Here is a 24,644-nt window from a genome sequence, read left to right as displayed (position 1 = left end):
GAAGGAAGCTCTCGATGAGGCCCCGATGTCCAAGATAAGACGAACGTCCTCTCACGCCGAAGTTCGGGGACCAGCGGCCCCCTCACGTAATCCACGAGTACGTCGCGACGAATTTGTTCGCCTGCCCAATGAGCCATAAGTGCACCCCCATACTCCCTGAAGAGACCCACGTTTGCCACGTTCTTCCACATCATGGCGAGGAAGCCGCGAAACTGGGCCCTCGTGCTTCAAAATGGCTACCGTCCGCATCATTGGGCCCGATCGAAGATACGTGAAATTTAAAAAAAAAAAAAAAAAAAAAAGTTGCGGGAAAATCGCCGCGTCTCTCGAATCGCCACGTCGAATCTTTCGCTACATATACGCGCGATACGTAAATTTGTATGTAATTATGAAACCCTTGCAATTAGTGAGAATCGAACAAACGCGCACAAACTGTATACGTTACCATAATATTAATATAATATACTAACGATGTTTAATTTATATAATAAATCAGTTTTCCATATAATGTGATATGGAAAACTGCGATGCGATATTTAATCGTTGAGAATTTACGTGGCGCAGATATAACATATATAACTAGAGGAAAGGGACGGTATGTACCTTGTGATATCGATACTTGTCGGAAAATATAGACCGTGCCGCGGCATACGTCGGTGAAGAAAATATTAACAAAACGTATGATGCATTATTAATAATTTTTACACGCAATGGGAAAGCTCTGCGGACGCGACCAATTAAGAGAGCGGGATTCAATGAAAATATACAATATACGTAGAAATATCATGGACAAGGCAAATTTGTTATATCTCGTCTTTAACTTCTCGTCGATCGAGTGTTTATCTTTTATTAAAATAAATTAAAATAATATGTTTTAAATATAATTCTTTATTTTTGACAACTATCAGCTGATTTCTGTCAAAAAATATTAATCGAGAATAATGCGTTATAACATATTATTTAAAACATTACTATTTTAATTTTTATAACATATTACTATTTTAAAATTTAATTAGCAAATTAACGTTTGATTAGTATTTTTGACTGAAATCAGTTGATTAAAGCGTTAATTTGCTAATTAATTTTTAAAATAATAATATATTATAATAATAATAAAAATAATATGCTTTGAATAATATGTTACAATACTTTAAACTCGATTAATATTTTTTGACAGTTATCAGCTGATTTATGTCAAAAAGTATTAATCGAGTTTAAAGAATATACATGTAACATATAATTATTTTAATTAATTTTGCGGTATTTTTATATTGAAAAAAGTACGGCAGGAGAGAGGAGAACATTGTCGAAAAGAGTATGCAAATGAACGCGAGAAAGAGAGAGAAAAATATTTATTTATAGGATATTTAAGCTTTTTAGGAATGAGGAACCTTAAACGCGCATCCTTATTATGCACGCGCCCGAAGTAATTGCACCGGGGTCATTTGTTACCGCAAATAAAAAGTGTCGAATCCGGCCCGAAAGCGCGAGAGACCGTCGGTGTGTAATTTGTCGATCGAATAATGCGATGTTAATAGAATGGTGTATACCGGTCGGGTACACCGACCTCATAAATCATTTGTTAATTTGACAGAGCCCATTCAAGCTGAGAGCTTCTTTCTCTCTCTCTCTCTCATTTCTTTTTCTTTTCTCGCCGGCGATCCTTCGACTGCTCCTCTTAGAGCCGGCTCCTGCCGGTTGAAAGGATCCGAAACGACCGTAAAAAGCAAGGGCCCCTTCGATGACCGCTAGTGGATGTGGTCGTCCGCGAAATTGCCCCTCTATTTTTGTAACTTACCTACTGCACACGCTCCCGTTCGCCTTTTTGTTTCCGCGCATTTTTATTGGTTGACCTCCTTTTTCTTCTCTCTTCTCTCAAAATTCACCTCCATGATCATCGATATCGAGCACGATTAGAATGATCTCATATCATCGAATCAATGATATTTATTTATGCGAATATTATTAAACCTCTTGGAATGCGATCCAAGTCTATTAAATTGTATACAATTATATATCTATATAAGAAGCTACATAATGTATATATATATTATTGTTTAAATTAATGAGCTATCAGATACATTATCGAGTAGCAGATGATAGTCACTAATTAACGACTCTCTTTAGCAACCGATAATTTGAATAGGATCTATCAGCCAAAAGCTCGAAGGAGAAATTAGGTTGCTACGACAGAGCACAAAGGTGCTCGTATTAGAAATGCTTGACAAAGAACAATATTGTCGGTTGTCTATCTGTTCTTGTCCACGTTACAAGAGCCGAGATATCTTCTTCTTAAGAATCTCCTTTAAATGACGACCCGATGCGAGAGCCTTCACCGATCGATAAGTCAGCGGAGTCGGGACACATTCAACATTGTGCGTCGACTCGCGGTTGAACATGGTGGAAACGGTTATCCCGAATTTTTGCACCATCGACCTGCGGACGTCGAGCGACACGATTGGCGGAATCATCGCGGTACTTTCATACTGGAAAAAGGTACCGCGGGATATGGAGGGAGACATTGACGAGGAGGATGCACGGATGGCGAACGCGAGGGGGAGAGAAAAAGAGAGATGGAGAAACAGAGAGGGGAAAAGGAGAGTATGAGGCTCGTGTTTCCGGCCGGGTGAACAACAATGCCCGCAGACAAATGAGCATCCCGCCTCCATTGTTCGTCTGATCGGCACGGCGCAGCCTCATCCCGGTTCCGCTTGCGCTACTCCGGACCTCCCTATGTCGTCGTCAGGGGCCCATGTCGTCCTCCAACACCCGGTTGGGGGGTCCTCGATCAACCTGATGCGGGCCAACACCGATTAAACATCGCTGCTTCGTCGAATCCCCGTCAACGGGAATCTCCTCGTTTTTCTCCTTCACTCTCTCTCTTTCTCCGCCCTCGGCTTTCTTATAGTCTCTTTATCTCGTCCGATTCTCTCTGCTCCTTTTGTACTACCTCTCGATCGTTCTCTTACCTTTTACCGCTTGCTTTTGTCTCTGCATGTTCGTGTCCCGCTCGTCCTTCTTCCATCGGCATGTCCATTATGCTCCAGATGGTGCGGTTCCATCATCGCGGAAGAGGTATGAAAACCAGGACGACCCTCTCGTGCGACGTGTCAGACATCAGGGTTGCGTGGAACGGAGTTACGGTTGCGAAAATTCTGTAAATTAATAAGGAGTTTATGCGGTTTTCAGTATAAAAAATGATACACTAATGGAAATGTGGAATATTATAATTACAAAATCTATCGATCAAACACAATAATTCTTAACGATTTACGCAGTCGACTGTTAAGTCATAAATTATATTGTTGTAAATATATTTTTAAAACACCGCACAAGCTTTTTTATCTAATAAAAATAGTAAGATTTCATCAAACTTTATATTTAAGACGTTGTTATTGTATTTCTTTTTATATATCTTTCTTACATCTTATTGTTATTTTTTTCTATATTTCTTATATGTATATGTGATATTATAATATATTTTTTACAGTTTGCGTATAAACTTATAATTTTATATAATTTTTTATGCGCATATTTCTTCTCGGTTCTACAATACTTTAAAATGATATAATCGAATCTCTGAAGTAGTTATCGCTCTTGCATTACAGAGTATCAATAATTTGCTGAACTTAATTCTTGGATATATTTAGATATGTCTCTTAACTCGTATCATCGAGAGTTAGATCTCCGTTTTAGAATATTACTCGGTTAATCATGGCTGGACACACATTCGATTTAGTTCTCGCGCAATAAATACCATAAATCTCAAAATCAACGACGTGATGGTGTACCAATATCCGGTCATAATTTAGTCGTACTTACAATATCGTATTATTTATGTACATATGTCGAACTTAGGCGATAGAGATGAGAGGATATTTCGCAGAAGTGTTCGCGAGACCCCGAAATAGTTATGGGATCACATTTATGAGATATTATGGATACGCATTTTGTCACACACACATATACGTACGGCGTACGGGTGCGGTTTCGATGGCCGATTTCCGGCGCGGGTCCCCGATCGAAAAACTTACGAGACAATGGACCATTCGTCCATCGGCGGAGACAAATGGTCCGCGTGTAATGGCACGAGCGAGAGAAAAAAGAACATATAAGATCGAGGCGAAACGGAAGAGTCCCTCTCCTTCTTCTACCCCTGTGACGCACAAACGATCACTTGCGATTATTATCCATGGGAAAGTAATGCTAACCGAATCGATAGTCGCCTGGTCGAACCGGACTTCCGGTTGCATTTCGCTCGAGGCTATGTCGTTACGATCTACGCTTCGATCTAATTTCCAAATATGGAATTAAAGTGTTTCCTTTTTTTTTTTTTTTTTTTTTTTTTTATAAAAGATGTAGATATTGTAAGAGATACTTATGTCAAATTTGATAAAATTTTGCTATTTGTCACCAATTAATATATGTATGTGCGAAATATATATAAGTTATGGAGAAAATTAAGTGAAATAAAACAAGATTTTTTGTTAAGTAAAATAAAAGCACGTTTTCAAGATAAATGCAATTTCTGATCATGGTTTTATTCAATTTTATAATTATAGGATTAGAAGACGCGTCTTTCTTATAATTTCACTAAAAAAATACTGATATACAATATACGCATATATTCTTTTCTATAAATATTATTCAATTTAAAATATATAAACAATAGAAAGAAAAGAACTTAATTTTAATGAACGCGATCAGAAAAATAATAATCAAAATCTAAACAGATTAATTAAAAGAAGCGCGACACAAGACTTGAAAAATTTAGTATAACATAATGATACAACTGTTTTATAAGAAAATAAACCTGGAGCAATTTCGAATGTAAATTATATATCTCAAATCCTTAAAAGAACAGGTAAGACACAGAGAGAATTTTCTCTTAGAATTTACTCTGAAAATCATGGTAATCGTGAGACAATATGATATTGGAAGAATTTTATAAGTTTCTCTGATTAATATTTACAATAAAAATATTATATTTATTACAATAAAATATAAAATATGTTCGATTAATTTTATTATGTACATAATTAATATTTTTTATTATGGTAAAAATTAATCGCAGAAACTCTTATAAGATGCTTTCAATGCCATATATTGTCCTACGATTACCATGATTTTCAGAATAAATTCTAAGAGAAATTTCTCTCCGTGTATTCTTCAATTATGAAAATACCTCGAGAAGATCCTAGCGAGCGAGGTTCCCAATTGAGTTCGCAAAGTGTCTCACTTGTACGGCCAACTGACAATAAGAAGATGATGTCGTCGGTTGGAGGAGGCCAGATGTCGCGTAAGGATTCAGAATCCGCCGGTCCATTCACAGCAGCTCCCGTGGCGCAGCGCACCTTGCTCGAAACAACGTCGACCTCCGAGGACTAAGGAAATCCGATACACACCAGCACGGTACCCGGAGAGAGAGATGTGCGCTACCCTACTCATCCATATTCCGGCTCGCTCCAATTCCATTAAACAACTGACAACCTCGAAGTAGAGCTCGGCCTTCGTGTGCCGCGAGTATCGTAAACGTTGTAATTCCTGCCATCGATTACATCGATTGATGTGTACTGCTTATCTTCGATAGCGGCTTAAAAACGTGCGATCAGTGAAGCATTCTATGTCATCGAGACATCTTGCAAGTTATTTATCGTATCATGCGTTTGAAATTTCCTCGTAACGTTTTTTTTTTTTTTTTAGTAACGAGAAGATTGAAACCGATAATTTCCAATAAATAAACGCATGTATTTTTTTATTGATTAGTTGAATTTAAATATTGAAATCAAACACTGAAAAAATACTGTTGATTCAATTAAACGTCGACGTTACGGGCTGCCATCAACATATGCAGTTGATTCATCAGTATTTTGTTAATTCAATGACATTATTAATCAAATCAAGATGTCATGCTTTTGTTTATACTAATATACTGTTGAATCAACTGCATATGTTGATGGCAGTTCGTGACGTCGCGTTTAATTGAATCAACAGCATTTTTTTCTCAGTGAAGAATTAAAGATTAACAAATTAAATATTATTTTTTCGTTTTCGCATAATAGGAGTTGCGTTGATTTAATTTATCTCCGGCATAAGATGCTTTGCACCGATCCGAGGCGCGACTTTTCTGACGTTCGTCGAAAGCTTTCATGTCGGCGTTCAATTCCTCGTACGGCTCCGTCACCGTATCAGCTAGATTCTCGCAACTATAGGATCGTTCGAAAGAAGAAATGATCTCCAACAGTCTTTCGTAAATCATTTCGATAAATCATACATCATACCTGATTGTTTTCTGCATATGACAGGGTCGACACTTTTTATCGGCTGCGAACGCAGCTTTATCCAGACCGAGTTGCTGGAAGACTTTCAATCCTTTGCGCCAAATATCCTTCTCCTTTATAGCTTCTTCTAAGCTCGAAGCTGCCGATTCTGCTTCCGATGATTCATGTACCTCCCCCAATGTACCTTTACGACGAAATATTTTTTTTGTTAGTTTATGTTCTTGATTAATTATTCGTTCAATTATCATTAAAATGCATTTGACATATAAAACATCTGTGTAAATGTTTAACGAAATTTTTGATATATAATTTTTGCACAAGAGATTATATCCAATACAACACACACATACATATCTTATTAATTTATATATATATATACATATATATACAATAAGTTTGTATCTTAAAATATTCTCATAAAATGTAAGGAAGAAAGATGTACTTTAATTTAGAATCACGATTTTATATTATATATATGTATAATATTATATATATATATATATATATATATATATAATATTATACATATTATATATATATATATATATATATATATAATATTATACATATTATATATATATATATATAAAATACTTTTTTGCTTACATTTTATGATAATATTTTAAGATACAAACTTATTGTGCCGCATTAAATACTTATTTTTCACAAATTATGCAAGATATAACAATGAAACAAAAAATAGAAACGCTCTTGCCGAATGTATATCATAACCCAATATATATATATATAGATATATATATATATATATACATTTTGTCTCGTACCTTTATGGGGTTGCAAGCAATTCTGGCTGTCCAAAAACTTCCAGAACGCTTTCACCTTCTCCTGTCGACTTTCGCTGTCTTCTCTAACAAATACAAATTCCATACAAGCTGGTTTTTCTCTCGAACCCATGTTGAAATCGCGTAAAAGCGCGATATGTGGCGATGCGTAACGGTACAATTTGATATAACTCTTCCCTCGACGTCACTTCCGCTCGTGCCAGTGCAGCCACACGTGTAAAGTGAACATCTAGTAATATCGAATATTGAATCTAGTTACAATCGCTACTCGACCCTCGACCAATCAAATATTTTCAGTCTTTCGATAGCATTTGGCGCCAAATTCAAAATTTCCATCCGCAATTTATGTATTTTACGAATTAATAAATAATAAAAATAAAAGGGTGAATAATACTTTTCTGTCTCAAATCTCGTCTGTTTTTGTTCGTAAATATTTAGCAATATAGATCGAAGCCAGGATGAATTATAATTATAAGAATTAGGGGCTAGTTTGATCATCTTCGATTATTTTAATTGACCAAAGCTTAAAACTAACCAATAACCTTATTCAATGTAAGCAGGGTTAGATAAAGTTAAATCAAAAGTTTATTTTTTAAAATATTATTTATACAACATAAAATTTCGTTTGTTAATTCTTTTAAAATTTGTAATAACAAACAAAGAAATTGTAATTTTAATTTTTTATTTTTATTTTTATTTTTTATTTTATTTTATTTTTATTTTCCTATTTTGTGGTAATTACAATTTATGACAAAGAATGAACATAAAAATTAATAATACTTTAATTTAAAAATAATAAGTATATTATAACTTATAAAAAAACAAAAATAGTATTCAGAGATAAAAATAAAATTAAATTATTATACCTTTTTTAATTAAAACAACTTTTAACTAATATAACCCTATAAAATATATGTCTGTGCTTTTGAAAATTTAATCGGCCGGAGTTTATCGAAGATGGCGAAGCTGGGCCCTTTTAATACGAAGAAACTGAACCTTACGATAATTTGAAGATCCGCAGTGACCATATCGTAATTGCAAAAATTCGAATTTCCTGGACGTTCTCCGATCGAGCGCCGAGACTGGATGACAGATGATGTCATTGCCCCGAGTGGTTCAGCGCGCACCGCTGACGCGCAGCCTCTCAAGATGGCCGTCACGTACATCTGATCGGAGGTGTGTGTGCGAAATTCGACGCCGATTTGACGTGATAAGGATATCGAGCCGTGCACGGCGCCCCACGATGGCACGATGATCGCGCGTTAAGTCAATTAATTTCGGCATCGGTATCGATGTGGACCGTCCCCTGGGTGCCGTCGTGTCGATGGTTGTTCCTGTCCCCGCGGCCGCCGGCGGCTCGCACTGAATCATGTTCAGCAAGAAACTTCATGTGGACGTCAAGAAGTCGACGCTCAAGGTGCAGGATGTCAAGAAGGACAGCGGGACTAGGTTGAAGCACCTCAAGATCGTGCTAGGTGAGGAATCTGGCCTCTCTGCTCCCGGAGACTGTATTCCAACTTGGCGAGGAATCTTGAGGGAGGACGGCTGTATATTGTGTGTGATGTGTGAGAGCTGACCTTTAGTTAGTTTACTCCCACACACGCATACTCTGACTTCTTAAAGCGGAGTTTAATGATGTTTCCCATGCGAAGAAGCGTCTGTTCTCGTTTGACTTTGTATTGTGTTTCTCTAACAAGTTTGACTTCTTACTCCTTACGCTTATCTGAATCTGGAGGAGTAAACAATATTGCTTTTTCGTTGCTGAAAGGGAAATATAGTTTTGCTTATTAATGTGATTCATTTTTAAGGATGACACAGTGCAAAATATTGATGTTGTTAAAATAGAGTATTTTCATTTATCATTAAGTAACAATACCAAGAATTCGATACCAAGAATTTTTAATCTTTTTCTAAATGCAAAAGTATCATCACAATCATTAAAATATATTGCGCACATGTATTTTTCATGTTTATCAAAAAAATGTGCGTATTTTATACACATCTTCCAATTGCAAAATGTACTTCATATAATATACTTAATAATTTTAAAAATGAAAACATAAATATATTTATTCTATTCAGATTTTTTCAAAAAAATTATAAAATTACAACTAGCATGTTATTATTATACTTTATATTACTTTATTCTTATTTAATATGGATAAAATGTGTTTTACATCATATTACTTGTTGCATGTCCTAGTTAAAAGGATTTATGCAGTTATAGAATTGTGGTCTCGCAATATTATAAAAGATAGTCAGTATCTAATCACCAAACCGCATGACCACATTAACCAACCTCTATGGCCTCCATCTCCAGCTAAAGTTACATTGTTACTAGTTTCATATATCTTTATATATGGAATTATATAAATACAAGTTTCATATATCTAGATATTTCTCTTTATTTCATTTTTAAGTTCGCTGATAGAAATTGCTTGTAGTTTTAAATTAGTTTTACGTACATCTTTTTATAGATATTGTAAAACTTTTATTCTATATCACAACAAATATTTCTATTCTATTATCTATTTTCACTTTTATTATTTCAATTACATCTGAAATATCAAAATATATAATTATGCCACTCCCATCTGTTCTTCTCATAATACATATGTATATAAGGAAAAAGAAAAGAAGCTCTGCTATATAAGCACAGGTGGCTAAGACCAGTTATGATGTAATAGGATTTCTACACTTCTCTATATAAGACATATGTGTCATGAGAAAAAGAACAATCTTCTTTATTTTATTTCTATTCAATTAATTTAAATTATATCTTTAAATATTATAATATTTTGTACACGCATGCATAATAATATATGTTTTTATATTGAAGAAAATGTGGACACTGACGAGGCAAAGGGATTTTTTGAGGGGAACTTCAGCCATGTGTACTTCATCTTGTACGATAGTTTCGTATCTGCTGAAGCAAATCTTCGGCAACGCGGTAAGTTGAAGATTGAAAATTGATACTAAAATAATATAAGTACTAAATAAAGCTGCCTCTTACTGCTATATAACTTTGAAAAGTTTCATACTAAGTAATATATACATCGCATAATTATATTACATATAACTCTTAACTATATAACATACCTCTCATTGCTTTTAAAATTATAATAACTTTTCTTTTATTAAACGCGATATTCACACATTATTAGTTTATTATCATCTCTTTCATTTCTTTTCATTCTGCTGCCAGAGCTTTCCTTCCATATCGGTAAGTCATATTATATTACTCTAGTTTAAGAAATTTTATTACAATCAATTATTTTTTTAATTTATAATTTTCGTTGGATCGAGTTATACAAAAATTTATGCAAACAATTCTTACATTGACTATTTTATTTATATGATATTTACTATTCTTTAAATATTCTTCAAATATTAAAATTATTTATATAATATTTACTATTTTTCAAATATTCTTTTTATATAGTATAATTTGAAAATAGATATTTAACTATTTTTTCTTTATAGTGCATAAGACACACAGGGAGGAATTGGAACAAGTATTGCAGCTTTTGGAAAAAGTGTTAACTCTTCTTCCCGAGCTGCTCAACAGACGATGGCAGTGTCATAGTTTAGCACGGATTCTGCAGAAACTCTTGCATCCTGGTAACAGTTGGAAACTTCGTAGACAAGCCATAAGGTACATAGCAATTGAGGTTTTTAAAGCTCAATGCATATTACATATATATTTATTTAAAACGATATATTTATATATGATTAAATGTTTTAGGTACTTTATTTTATGGTATCAGGCCCTTGGCGAAAATGCTCCCGAGCATATACATCAGATGTTTGCCAGTTTGGTGCCTGGATTTCCGCCGCATCAAGCGTCGCCTTATAAATACGACCGTAAAACAGAAGGGAAGAAAGAAAAAGTCGTGAAAGCAGCTAATTCCGAAGAAAAAGACAAGAGAGAATTCTATGATACGCAACTTGGACAGAGTACTTTTCATGATGGATCTAATCAATGTCCCGTCAGCCAAGTTGACGGCGGGCCTATCTTACCACCGCAAAGTGGAGAAAAGCCGCTCGATAATGAGACTGTTAGATTTTTGGAAGCATTACTTGAATTTATGGTTACTCAGGTATATATGTATATATATATATAATTTACTTTAGATTACTCGTTTTGTCATTTTTTACGCATATTACCGATATAATTTGTAAATATCAATTTTATTAAATTTTTAAATAATTCAATAATTAAATATAAAATTATTTAAAAATTAATTATTAATAATTTCGTTTATTAATTACAGGTAGTGAAAATAGAATGGCGAGATAAATCTACGCGGCAATACAAAACTTTTCAATTTTTATTAGAACGTTTTAAAATCACCTATCTTCGTCACATTTGTCCGGAATTTGATGACAACTTTTCACTTTACAAACCTAATCTGGAATTACCTACAATGCGAAAACCGATGAATCAAAATCAGAATAACTATATGCTCTGTAAAGTCGCTGTAATCAAATGGATCGCAAGCTTCACACATGTCGCTAGAAAAGATGGACTTTTTGCCCATCTGTCACAAAGGTAATCTTATTTATTAATATATCTTATATTTTCGTGGGTAATTTTAATTCTTATCGAAATCGTTTATCTCTAGCACAACGCCGAATGAGGAAAATGCCGAGTCGGAATTACGCCGTGTGTCTGTTACTCAAAATTCCACAGACTCGAATCTACTGTCACCAGAATCGTCTATGTCCCAGCAAGATAGTCAAAGTCAGGAAGACAGTGCCGTTTCAGCGATCATGTTAGTCAGAGAGGTTTTATATGGGAATAGAGATAATGTAAACTTTGTACACGAATTGTACAGACAGGCATTTCTTCTGGATTTTAATCATGCGGGAGCCATAAGAAAAGCTATTGCCGTTTATAAAGATTGGATTCAAATGAATGTGAGTTCTGCGATTGCTATGTAAAATTATTTTACCAGATGTATTATGTTTGTGCGTATAAATGATTTTATCTTGACATATTTTTGTAGGAAATTCCTCCGTTCATGTTGGAGCCTTTGGACGGTCATAAGGATCGGGACTCGGAGGAAAGTCAGAGAAAAGATGCTAATGAGACGGAGAAGAGTCCTTCCGAAAGTTATCGGCAGACGAGATTAAGAAATGACTCTTATCTTGGCGCTATACATCGAGAGAATTTATTCATTAGAGCAGGCTTGCAGAATGTCTTGCAAATTTTCATTACTCAAGCGTCAAATGTATTTTTCCTGGAAAATTCGGGACCTAATGCATCTCCAACATTACTCGAGGAACAAACGGACAGTTGTAAAAGAGTCTTGAATGTATATCGATACGTTGTTATGCACTCTAGACTGGAACCAGCAACTTGGGAACAGTTACTCAGGTATATTCGCGATTTATTTATTATTCGTCTTCTTTTTACGTTTCACACTTATCCGCAATGATTTATTTCGATTTCTTGCTTCTATCAGAGTGTTACTGCAAATTACATCACTCGTATTGAGCGAAAAATCGTCTCGTCGCAAACATCAAGAAACTATCGGCGGAAAGCTTGCTCCTGCGATATTTCAAACTTTAATCGTTACATGGATCAAGGCTAACTTAAACGTTGTTATTTCTACCCAACTGTGGGACCAGTTTCTAGAAGTGTTAACGTCGTTAACACAATGGGAAGATCTAATTCGAGAGTGGGCGGTAAGTGTGACAAATATCTCGCGAATTCTGATTCATGCTTGTGAGAAATAATGTAATTTTCCTTGTTTTAATATATAATTTTGTATAGAAAACGCTGGACACACTAACGAGGGTATTAGCACGACACGTGTATAACTTGGATTTGAACGATTTACCTTTGGACAGACTCAGCGAACAAAAATCAAAGAAGCGACGCGGAGTCGGAAGTCGCGCTGCATCGACGGGAAGCGTTCAGCCACCTCGAAAGGGTAGTGTCGATCAAGAGAACAATGCCGTGCCGAAGGAAAGCGTCACAGGTACAGAAAATATAAGTATACATATAAAAAGACGTGTGCAGATTATTAGAAACATATTTGTTGAAATTATACTTTACAGTTTTTTGTGTTTTTTAATAGACACATTTATATTTAAGTTTCTTGCAAAAGACTTTTTTATAATTTCTTGACTTAGTCATTTTATAATTTCTTGAGTTTTGGAGAAGAAAAATGATGATGATTTTTACTGATGTCTATTCAGATTATAAAATTCAAACATTTTTACTGTTTTAATCATTTATTTGAGGAAATAAACCTTAATTATAACATACAAAATACTCAAAATTAGATTTATTATTATGGTCAAAATTAAATTTTAATAAATAAATAAATAAATTATATTTTAATTAATAGATTTTTCTTAAAGATTAAAATTCAATTAAAATTAAAAATAAATTATTGTCCAGCATACATGATTCAAAATGAATTTTTATCGCTAAAAAGATGTTTCCAAATATAATCTACAGATCAAAAAAATTATAAAGAAATCTTTAAAAAAACGTAAAAAATATAACTGAAGTAATCTCAACATAAAAATATGTTTGAGTCTAATCTGCACACGTCTGTATGTTATGTTATACATTTTTTTTTATTCTTATTGCACAAGAAACTTAACAAAAGAAACTCTTTTATCAGATCACCCGTTGCGCGACCTGAGGAAGGTGCGTCCGCTACCTCGCAGCGCGAGCGACAACACTATATATGCCAAGGTGGCTCGTACGAAATTGCACACAAGACAACGTACGCATACGATGCACAGTGGCATTCCTGGTAGGTAAAAATAAGGGTGATTAAGGCATTTAGTTTTTTACTTTTTATTTTTCGAGATTCTATGATATATGGCGAAAAATTACATCTCTTCTTTGCCCTCTGTGATGTTGCTGTGTGACAGTGTGCGCAGTTTATTTATAACCGTGTCCCTTTCTTTCTTTCTTTCGCTTTGACGCTGACCGTGCCGAGTTAAAAATAACTTGGTCTGGTACCATAACAAGTCGGACCCAGCAGATAGACGAAACAGTGATCTCGCATCGTTCTTACTCATAGATATATTACATTTGTAACTCCAACGCCCATCGTCGTCGCTTGTTCTAATATTCAATCGCGACATGCCGTTCATAAGATTGATTTTATTAACTAAACGAAACTTATCGAGTACATCTTCGCAGTGTCTGTGTCCTACTCTTGTCTGATTAAGTACGAACAATTTCCACACATGCAGTACTCCCCCTATCGATAGAACAAGATATGGCGCGGTTATTGACAACAAGCAGCTCGTCCTCAGCGACCGGTGGTCGGAAGATGCCCAGCAGACGTGCCAAATCTTTGGATAGCATTGTTATAGTCGATAGCGAGCCACCATCGCCTCGCTGTCCATCGCCAACACCCAGCAGCGGCGTCGACAGCAACAAAGATAGCCCTATACAGATAGAAAATATTGATGGTAGCAGTATCGGTATGTATGGTACATCATTGTATCTAATATTTATACGAGACAAACGAACGTACGCAAGTTTGTTTTATAAAGTGTTTCCAAACATTTTCAAAAAATTGTTACATGTCTGTCTTACATTTAATAACCACTTTGTAACATCTCATATTAATATCGAATGTTTTTTTTATAATTAACAATATATTACGCTTTGATGATCACTCGTGCAGTCAAAGATAAAAATTCTGAATGGTACTGAAGCATCATCAAAATATTTTTTTTATCAAAGCCTCTGCTTTTCAAATAATATATGGTTTTCTGCTTTATGGGGTTTATACTTTATTGAATTAAATATGTTGAGCTTGTAACAATTTTTTTATCGCACTACTTTAAAAAATATAAAGCTTAATTGTTATAGCAATTTCATAATCTATAAATAATGAATTATCAATTTAATATTTGATTAAGTCTAGATTTTGTACATATTTACATAACTGAAGTTTTGATACATTAATTACTGTTCCACAGATACAAACGATGCATCTGAGAGAAGGTCAGTTATGGCAGGCGGAGGAGTACGTGGATGGTTACCAGATGTGGCTGTCGTTTTATGGCGACGTATGCTATCGGCCCTGGGAGATGTCAATAACATTCAAGATCCTGTTTTGCATGGTCAGGTGATGGATTATCTCGTGCAACTTACACAAACATTAATTAAGGTAAGGGAAAGAATTCCATCTATTTTAAAATATTAAATAATTTAAAATAATTGCATTAATAAATTACTCCTATTTAGATACGTTTAAACCAAGGTGTGTCTGGGGATAATCAAGCAACACCTCCTGCACCAGAATTGATCCCACCTTTAACTGTCATTGCACCTTGGTGCTTCAAGGTATGTGTATATATACATATACATAATTATATATATATAATTAGATTTTGAGATATACTATATATATATATATATATATAATATATAAATGTAATTTTATATATGTAAAATTATAAGATATAACACAACGGAATCAATGTTTATACATATTTTTTGCAGGCTATTCAACTTCCCGAAAAATACGAAAGTGGCAAATTGGCCGCATATCGTCTCATATGTCTCTTAACTGTGCAGCCGTTGGATATCAGTCTACCAAAACAGCATCTTACGCTCTTTTATCGCGCCGTTCACAGCGGAATCGCCAGTAATGACGATAAAGTGCTGCACGTACTCGTCAAGTACACAGGACCCAGATTATTTAGTCTGAATCTACCTGGATCGAGTCTTTTAATTCTCGACTATATACACGCTGCGAATGTGATACTTAGCAGTCAAGACATCGAGGTATTAAACTTTGATTTAATTTTCTTTCTCTGAATTATAATAAGAAATAATCTAACATTTATATATGTTTTACAATTTTTTTCAGGCACCGAGGAGAGAAGCTGTTTCTATCATCGGCTCGTTATTATCTTTACCCGTTTCAACTGTCAAACTACCCATGTTACAACCGAATGGGCCTGACATTGTAACTATGACGTGTCCAGAAGCAAAAGTAATGTTCTATTATTGTGCATAATGAAACTACTTGTCAAAAATCATCAAATTTTTATGTAATTTTATGCCTATTTTCAGGAGCATATTGTAACGATACTTTTGCGAAGCTGTCGACGAGAACCCACCGGAATTGCGAGATGCCTGGCTCTATCGAGTATCGCGATGTTTGCATATAAAGAACTGTCCTACAAGACGCAACATCCAAGAGTTCCAGAGGCTGTCACAGTCCTTCTTCTTGCACTTAGAGTAAGTTGTAAATTTTTTTTATGTTACAAAATTATACATTTTTATTAAATGTCTTTGTGTAATACGATTATATGAAATCGCAAGAATAGCTAAAAATGCACTGATTTTAACAAAGCCTGTAGAACTTTGAATATATAGAGCATGATGTAGAAAAGTTTTTATTCGATTTTAGTTTGTAATTTAATTTATTTGACAATATGCACTATTGTTTTGAATTAAACAACAGTATATGAGATACACACCACTGCTATTTATTTATATATAATGTAAATGTTTATCGGTTTAAAAATAAGACCTATTTAACATCTTTGTGCTAAGCTAAGCAGGTGTTGGAATATTAATAGTAAGATAAAAGCGAATATTTCTTTCATTGAGTATTGTTGGCAGCAAATGCAAGGGGCGAAGCGTCGCAGAGCTGGTTTCTGTTTTCCTCTGATGGATCAGGTAGTCCTACCTATTTTTTTTTCTCAATGTAGATGTGTTGGCCATTTATTATGTGATGTTCTACAGTTTCGGACTGATACCTGCATCTTATGAGGATATTGTTGATTCTGCATGGCCTACTCTTATGTGTGTATGTGTGAAATAATAAAACTGTTTCAGTCTGCAATGGTACCTTTCTACCTTGACTTCTGTACATCTGCTAATGAGCAAATCTTCATGTTACTAACTCGTTGATGAATTATACGAAACATAATCTTTGTTTGTCAGCAATTGATCCATATTTAATAATTATATTTGTTTTCTGTTTTCAGGCTTCGCACGTTACGGTTGCGCAGGTTGCGTGCGATTCTTTGTTACTTCTCTGCGATAAAGCCGATGTGCTGCTAGAATTGTATCCTAATGTGCCATCTAAGATAATACAGGTGAACAAAAATGAAGTTAATACACACTCTATATTAAGAAAGATTTAACTTTATTGGATTAAAAGAATAACGAGAATTTTTTATCGTTTGATAGATCTTGTCGGATACACTTGGACGAATGACAACGCGTGAAAGACGCGGACCACTGACAGTGTCGATGCTATTTTGCTTGGGCGAATGGGCTATGCACTTAGGACCGACAGTATTACTACAGGTGTTCCAAGGGAAACCTCTTCTGATGACCTTATTTACAGTTAGTAAATCATGTGCTTTCTTATATTCATTATTTTAAAAGACATGTAAAATCGATTACTCAATTGTATTGAAGTTTTTAAACACTATTTTTTATTATTTACATATTATTCCGCGTTATAAAAAGCGGAGCTGTCTCAAACACCATCACATTGTTTGACAGCTGTTTTATAGTTTGCTTCATTTTTGCGTAAAACGTTTAAACTTTGAATTAAAAAATTAAGACCTCTATAAGTCCTACGATTTCACTCTGGGTACCTATAATATATTATTTAAAACATATTTTAATTTTTAAATTTTATTGTAAAATTTAACTAAATTTTTTCTTTGTATGTGTAGGTGTTAAACGCCATAGTGCAAAATAAAATTGGAAAGGAATTTATGAAAACTACGAGGAGTAATCCAGAGGACGATGATGATTTTGATCCTAACATTACATTAGATAATTTGGATGCGTCCTCCTCAAAATCGCCTCACAAAGGAAATATTCAGTCTGTACAATTAGCAGCGAAAATGGTAAGCTGTTGTCTTGTAATCTATGTATGCTTAAGTATGTGTATATAATTTACGCGATATTTTAAACACACACAGGTAATGATGCATTTAATTAATCATCTGGGACACTTTCCGATGGGTATCGGAGCGGCGCGTCTCTCATCGCTGGTCGTCGAGCTGGACGACGTTCCTGGAATCGACGGGGACGAATTGTCATCCGCTATTTTTCAAGCACCTAATATACAGCTATTGATGCTCTCTAACTCGATCATAATGTCGCTGGTAGAACTGGCGGCCCTGGATGCACCCGGTGGAGGAGTCACGGCCGGTTTGACGACAGCGCCTTCCTTGGTCAGAGTTTTGTTGCGCGATCTGGCTGGAAAAGCTTCCTGGGACAGCTCGATCTTGTATAGCCAGCCCTTTGTCGAGGATGATCTACCGTTACCATTTGCGAAGCCTGGTAAATTTATAATTTATTTATACGCATTGGTATTTATTTTTGGATACAAAAATATAACATTGTCTATTAACGATTCATTTCAGTTGAGTGGAACGCAAAATTACATACGGACGACTTGAGCAGCGTCATCACACCTCACAATTGTACACCCAGACATACGATACGACATCGTGAGCCTCACATATTGCCGACTTTTGCGAATGCTGCGAGCGATATGGACAATTTGGATGATGTAAGTTGTAAAATCAAGTTAATTTATCTCTCGTAATTTAATACAATGATTTGTATTAAATATAATTTCATGTTTTCAGCTCCTTCAATACATAGGGCACACCAGTCCAGAAGTTTTGACTAATCCGGAGGTCGCTCTCAATGCGCCTGCTAATCCACCTCAGGGACATTATCTCGAAAGTGAGACCATCGCGACGATTCTGAATCAAAGAAATGCCGAGCAGGAACACGTGAATAATTGGAGTCAACACATCAGGTTGCGTGTTCTGTTACCATCTCTGCTCCATAGAATTGTCAATCAATCATAATCGGAATAGCTTTTTGTGACACATTAAATTATGTTAAATTTCAATATATCGCAAATTTCAATTTCAGTATGAGCGCATCGGCAGTTAGTCCGCCGTCGTGCCACCCACCTCCGGCGCCGTTTCATCACTGCCGCCTTCTATTCTCGCATCTAGGCCTGTCCGGTTGGGAACTGCGCAAGAGGTTGCATTTGCTGGCGAAAAACGAGAAGCTCGTACGCGAGCTCCGTAATCTCGACAGCCAACGATCCAGAGAGACGCATAAGATAGCGGTGATTTACGTCAGCCAAGGTCAGGAAGACAAGAACTCCATACTAAGCAACGTCACTGCCAGTAAGGAGTACGAGAGTTTCATCGCGAGACTCGCTTGGGAAGTCGAACTGGAATCGCACACTGGTTTCTTCGGTGGTCTGGTGCCCGGGAAAGCGTCCGGCGTTACTGCGCCATATTACGCTACGTCGTTCACCGAGGTTCTCTTCCATGTTGCTACGAGAATGCCGTCGGACAGTCCCGAGAGTTTATTGCAAAAAGTAAAGACTTTTAGAAAGATTTATTTATCAAAAAAAGGAAAAGTATCTCCAAAATATTCGCATAATCCTCGATTTTTTTCAGACGCGACATCTTGGCAATGATGAAATCCACATAGTCTGGTCGGAACACTGGCGAGACTATCGTAGAGACATCATACCCACAGAATTCTGCGACGTTTTGATAGTCATTTATCCGTTGCAGAATAAACTATATCGAATACAGATCTCGCGAAAACCGGAGATTCCGTTTTTCGGACCTCTATTCGATGAGTGCGTAGTGGAGGATAAGGTATTGCCAGGTTTGGTGAGAACGACCGCGTTGGCCGCGAGTAGAGCTAAACGGTCTACACTCACATTATATCAAAATTAGTAAGTTTATCTGTTTATATGTCGCGATATTGCGAAAAAGAGAAAAAAGTAGAATTGAGAGTTATTTTTCATTGTAAATTTCAGTTACGAGGAAAGAGCACGATCCATCGATACCGTAATGAGAAATCACAAAGAACCTACAACGTTTGAGGAGTTTGCAGCTAATGTTTACTCTCCGGTGCAACCACCAAGCCCTTTCAGCGGAACTTCGTCTGTCTCTGGTGTGTAAAAATTTGCATTCTGTCATACATATGTCTTTAAAAGTTATATTAATTTTTTTTTTCATTTCTTTTTTCATTTTTTTTACATCAATATATACATGATATATGTGTCTTTAAAATTTCATGATATAACTTGTAAAGTTATTATTTTTACCGTTATATTGCATCATTATAGGCTCTACAACAAGTGTGCAATCCACAGCATCATCGAACCTCGCGGCAGCACTTATTGATCCGCATCAAGGACGTTCCGGTCTGCGCAGCACTTCGACAGCGAGCAGTGACAATCGTGCGAATAGAGGTGACTAATTCAGTCCACTAACCCCCATCCACCTTGTAACACCATTGGACAAGGTAGTATTATTAGTTATTTTATTATTTCCGTGCTGTCTTTCCACAGCATTCTATCTGACATTGTATTCTACGTCTCTATCTATCTGTTAAGTATACGTTATAATCGTCCTATCGTGATTCGGACAGTAAATGTTCGTAAAAATATCTGTAAATCATGCAGCGGGTTTTAATGTTTGGAAGAAAATATCTTGTAAAATTAAGATATTAACACACGTAACTTTTTTCTCTCTTTTTTTATATAATCCTGAGTCTAATTTTTATGTTATATGCTTTTGCTATGTTGTACTTCTGTGTATGTGTATGCAATAACAATAATAGTAAAGGAGATTGCGAAATTTAATCTGCCGAATATATCGCGTGATGAATTATAAAAATTTATAAAAATTAAATCTCTTTTTTTAACATTTCTCTTAATTCACTCTTTGTTTGGCAGTCTTGCAAAATATATTCAGAGGTAATCTTTCCAATCTATGAGCACTCAAAATAGCATGTTTAAATATATCTTTTCTTTATGTTTATATGTTTCCATATATAATTTTTTAAAATATTGCTTTGGAGGAAAGCATAGAAAATAATGTAAAATAATGATGTTAATGCTGATATTCTTTTTTATTCGATTGCACGCTTAATTTGTCTACCCAATATCTCACAAGCAGCTAAAGTTTTTATGTATTCTCGATTTTGCTTCTTAATTGATAATTTGTATAAAATTATAACTAAAATAATCTTTGCGTTTGTTTTTAGTTTCCGATGGAAGCAGAGTATGGTTTAGTAATGACACCCCCGAGAGCACTACGCTTCACGGAATTTCACCGAGACCCGTAAAAAAGATGTCCTTTAAAACTGGACCAAAGCAGAGAGCTAATACGCAATCCACTCCGCCAGATAGTCCGAGATACAAATAAAAGATCTTTTTCATTCGTATCGGCAAAATTGTGCTGCGCGCTGATTTTTGGTGAAACTCACCGAGCACTTTAAAGGAACTTACCGGGTAAAAATTAAAGTAAGGAATAATTAAACGAGAGGGTATTCCACTGTTAGTATTTCACGCGTAACGTGAATTATAAATATATATCAATCCTTGGCAATTCAATAACTTTTGCCAACTGATATTTTATTCACAGTGGAGAATGAATATCCAATTAGCGTTTTCTGTTTTCCGTCCTTAGGTTTAATTTTTATATTAAATGTACAGATCGTTGTTTATTTGTTACAACGTGAATATTAATTTATTGGATAAAGTAAATATACGATAAATTTATTAAATCATAGGTATGCAATTAAGTATTTCTCGTAAAGACTTATCGATGTCGAGAGATAGCTATTTACATTGTACAGCACATTCTTAAAATTGATTTATTCTACTTCGATATAGCTTCGATAGCTATAATTCTCTGTCTGAAAGAGAAGGGAGGAAAGGTGTTTATCTTAAATTAAAAATAAGCATAGAAATACTAACATTGTCAGAATGCTCTGCGATACTGCTACATGGCCTTGTAATTATCTTATTTATCACAGTATACATATAGAACAACTATTTTATTATTAATTGGCAAGAGATAAATGTGGGAGGATTTACGATTAAATGTTATTCGCGATAAAGCTTGTTAGCTTAAACATTAAAGGGACTAATGTAAATTTAATAATTGCTTTAGCCTGATTTGAAGCAAAACAATAATGATTATTATAATTTGAATGAAATGACAAACAGCAAGATTTGTTTCGTAAAAGAACACTTAAAAGTTATACATTCCATTATCATCTTGTTTTTAATTTACATTTATATTATATAAATTTCATTTATATATAAATTTATACATATATAAATGAATATCTGTGAGCCATTCCATTTTCGAACATTATATTCATAATTCGATGAATGCATCTACTTTTTATATGCTTTATAATGTGGAATCTTTCATTTTATTCGTAATAATATGAAGAGATTGTAATCGCCGAATCATTTTATTTCCATACCAAAGTCAAAGTGCTTGATGTTTTATAATATGAGCGAATATTTTGTATGGTGAGATATGAAATTATAACTACCACAAATCTTCAACTGAGTTATAAGAGAGAGGCGTATATTTGAAATTGAAAGTAAAATTTATTCCATTCATTGAATAAGCAATGACTATTTGTTTTATACGAATCACATTTTCTCTTTCTCTCTCTAATGCAGTGATAATAATCAAAGTATTAATGTTATATCTATTACTATTAACGAACGGCAGACTGCAATACGGGATTATATTGTGGTAACGAGATCGACGCGGTGTTTGAGATGAGATTTTTCTAGAAGTATATACACTTCGCAATGGTAAACTCTGTGTATAATTAGAATTTTTTGACTATTTTGAAGACTATTTCATGAAACACATTCAAAAGTGTAGGTATTAGCAACGAAAATGTAGTTAATAATTACTGATGCGCAGATCATGGCCAAAGCAGCATTATTTTTTCACTAATTTATAATAAGATAGAACAGAGAAACTGTGTGTATGTATTGTATATAAATTGTTAAGCGTATAAAATGATTCCAAAGTCGATTCCGAATGTACGTCATGTTATATATTGCTACATTGCATTATATAATATGATATATTTAATTAAACATATATGCACACAGACACACACACACACACATACACGATAAACATAAAATTCATTGATTATCATCATGTACATATATATATATATATATATATATATATATATATATATATGTACATGCTTTTACTAATTGTATTTATATTATATAAATATTGTACTTAATACCTTCATTAGTATTGCTACCATTATTTAACTTTTTAAAATGAATTGTTCTTAACATCAAAAAATTTTCTTGAATACGTTTGATTTTGGCAGAGTAAGAAATTAGTAAGTGCAAAAGAATAGAAAACAAATGTAAAAAAATTTTTTTCGTTAAATAATGAACTTAATCATTTTTACTTTTTTCAAAAAAAGGGCTGGATATATATATAATAAACTTGAGGAGAAGAAAAGCCTAAAAATAAAATATGCCAAGCCTCTTAATTGTTTCTTGTACAAGAATAAAGTTGTACTCTATATCTATATGTAAAAATATTGTGCAAATGTTTACATATATTAAATATTTGTGCGGAATAACATATAACGATCTTATAGAGCATTTCTCCATTTGCGAAGAAACTAATTATTTCCAGAGTGTTAAAAATGAGGCATATTTAAGATAAAATGTCTTACAATGCAATGATTCTATATTGATATAAAACAGAGAAGAGAGAATCAATACTAATATATATTTATTATTTTCTACAGAAAAGCAAGCTAGACTAAATGTATATTTATCTTATAATTATCTTTTTATCAATGTAATTAACATCGTATATTGTATAATAACTTCAGCTGAATTTGTCAGCTTGAAGAACAGTTATGTGTGCATTTTATTCCATATTTGTAACTTAACATAAAAGATTCATAGAATTTGAATTTTGCGGCATCGAGTTATGTACAGCTATTAATATTATACAATTTTTGAGAGAAATACCAAATGATTTTCTTGCACAAATTCTGTAAAACAATCTTGTGCGGTACAGCAATCAATCGCAAATTTGCTTCGATATCTGTACGGCGTTCAAAGGTGTTCAAGAAATGTTATTCTTCTGCCACAGAAATTTGTTGTCCAAAGATATATCTCCGCTAATTATACAATATATTAATTGTACACATTTCTGTAATGGACTGTACATTTTACTGCACAATAAAATTGTGATGAATTACGGCGCGAAAGAGAAATAAGAGAGCGAGAATAAATCCTGATGTCTCTATTTATAAAATATATATAACACGATATTTAAATAAATTAGAAAAAATATAACGTTTTAATTTTATAGCTAAATATATCTGATAAATTGTATGTATATCAAAACCTTATGTAGCATCAATATACTATAAATAGATATTTAGAGATATGAATAAACACGTGATCGATCATTTTTTTTAATGACAAAATGTATAAATATAGATACGAAGAAGAATGATAAATATTTAGCTACATATTCGATTCGCTGTTTTTATATTTAAATGAAAAAGTTTATATATATATATATATATATATATATAAAATGTAAAATTTTCCTATTGTATTCTAAGAATTTAAGTCGTTTTTTTTTTTTTTTTTTTATATAAACATAAGCTATCGATAAGAGCAGAAATGTTTATAAAACAAAATGCAAAATACGCGCACTTTGCTTCGTGTAAAAA

The 24,644-nt window shown here is 34.0% G+C and overlaps 2 protein-coding genes across 10 annotated transcripts; one reads left to right on the top strand and one right to left on the bottom strand.

Moving 5' to 3' along the window:
- Nucleotides 1-1,929: 1,929 nt before the first annotated feature.
- LOC114938416 (uncharacterized) lies at nt 1,930-8,196 on the bottom strand. Of its 3 annotated transcripts, none has more exons than XM_029312384.2 (5): nt 8,086-8,196; nt 7,067-7,313; nt 6,282-6,465; nt 2,970-3,155; nt 1,930-2,793 (listed from the first exon to the last, which is right to left on the bottom strand). In XM_029312384.2, exons 2-4 carry the CDS (start codon nt 7,194-7,196, stop codon nt 3,062-3,064), a joined length of 408 nt encoding a protein of 135 aa, XP_029168217.1. In that variant the 5' UTR covers nt 7,197-7,313; nt 8,086-8,196; the 3' UTR covers nt 1,930-2,793; nt 2,970-3,061. The 3 variants fall into 3 exon arrangements, with proteins under 3 accessions (XP_029168217.1, XP_085337576.1, XP_085337575.1); XM_085481449.1 differs by lacking the exon at nt 1,930-2,793 and adding an exon at nt 5,186-6,206 and having other exon boundaries at nt 3,094-3,155; nt 8,086-8,195; XM_085481450.1 differs by having other exon boundaries at nt 1,930-3,155.
- A 12-nt stretch (nt 8,197-8,208) lies between these two features.
- Nucleotides 8,209-24,360, top strand: LOC114938415 (putative Rho GTPase-activating protein CG5521). 7 transcript variants are annotated; one of them, XR_003821073.2, is made up of 29 exons: nt 8,209-8,559; nt 9,924-10,034; nt 10,290-10,307; nt 10,568-10,739; nt 10,830-11,184; nt 11,359-11,636; nt 11,710-12,004; nt 12,094-12,464; nt 12,553-12,775; nt 12,864-13,071; nt 13,726-13,860; nt 14,309-14,542; nt 15,047-15,237; nt 15,315-15,413; nt 15,573-15,857; nt 15,943-16,068; nt 16,149-16,316; nt 17,072-17,182; nt 17,277-17,435; nt 17,774-17,950; nt 18,026-18,389; nt 18,473-18,621; nt 18,701-18,876; nt 18,996-19,455; nt 19,538-19,824; nt 19,909-20,045; nt 20,221-20,399; nt 20,833-20,853; nt 21,144-21,186. XR_003821073.2 is itself a non-coding variant. In XM_029312377.2 (29 exons), exons 1-29 carry the CDS (start codon nt 8,454-8,456, stop codon nt 21,302-21,304), a joined length of 5,685 nt encoding a protein of 1,894 aa, XP_029168210.1. In that variant the 5' UTR covers nt 8,209-8,453; the 3' UTR covers nt 21,305-24,360. The 7 variants fall into 7 exon arrangements, 6 of the variants coding, with proteins under 6 accessions (XP_029168210.1, XP_029168208.1, XP_029168209.1 ...); XM_029312377.2 differs by having other exon boundaries at nt 14,327-14,542; nt 20,221-20,346; nt 21,144-24,360; XM_029312375.2 differs by having other exon boundaries at nt 20,221-20,346; nt 21,144-24,360.
- The last annotated feature ends 284 nt before the right edge of the window (nt 24,361-24,644 follow it).

The sequence above is a fragment of the Nylanderia fulva genome, unplaced genomic scaffold, assembly GCF_048542155.1.
Source record: "Nylanderia fulva isolate GAGA-0341 unplaced genomic scaffold, ASM4854215v1 Scaffold18, whole genome shotgun sequence".
NCBI classification, from domain to species: domain Eukaryota; kingdom Metazoa; phylum Arthropoda; class Insecta; order Hymenoptera; family Formicidae; genus Nylanderia; species Nylanderia fulva.
This window is presented reverse-complemented; position numbering and strand designations above follow the sequence as displayed.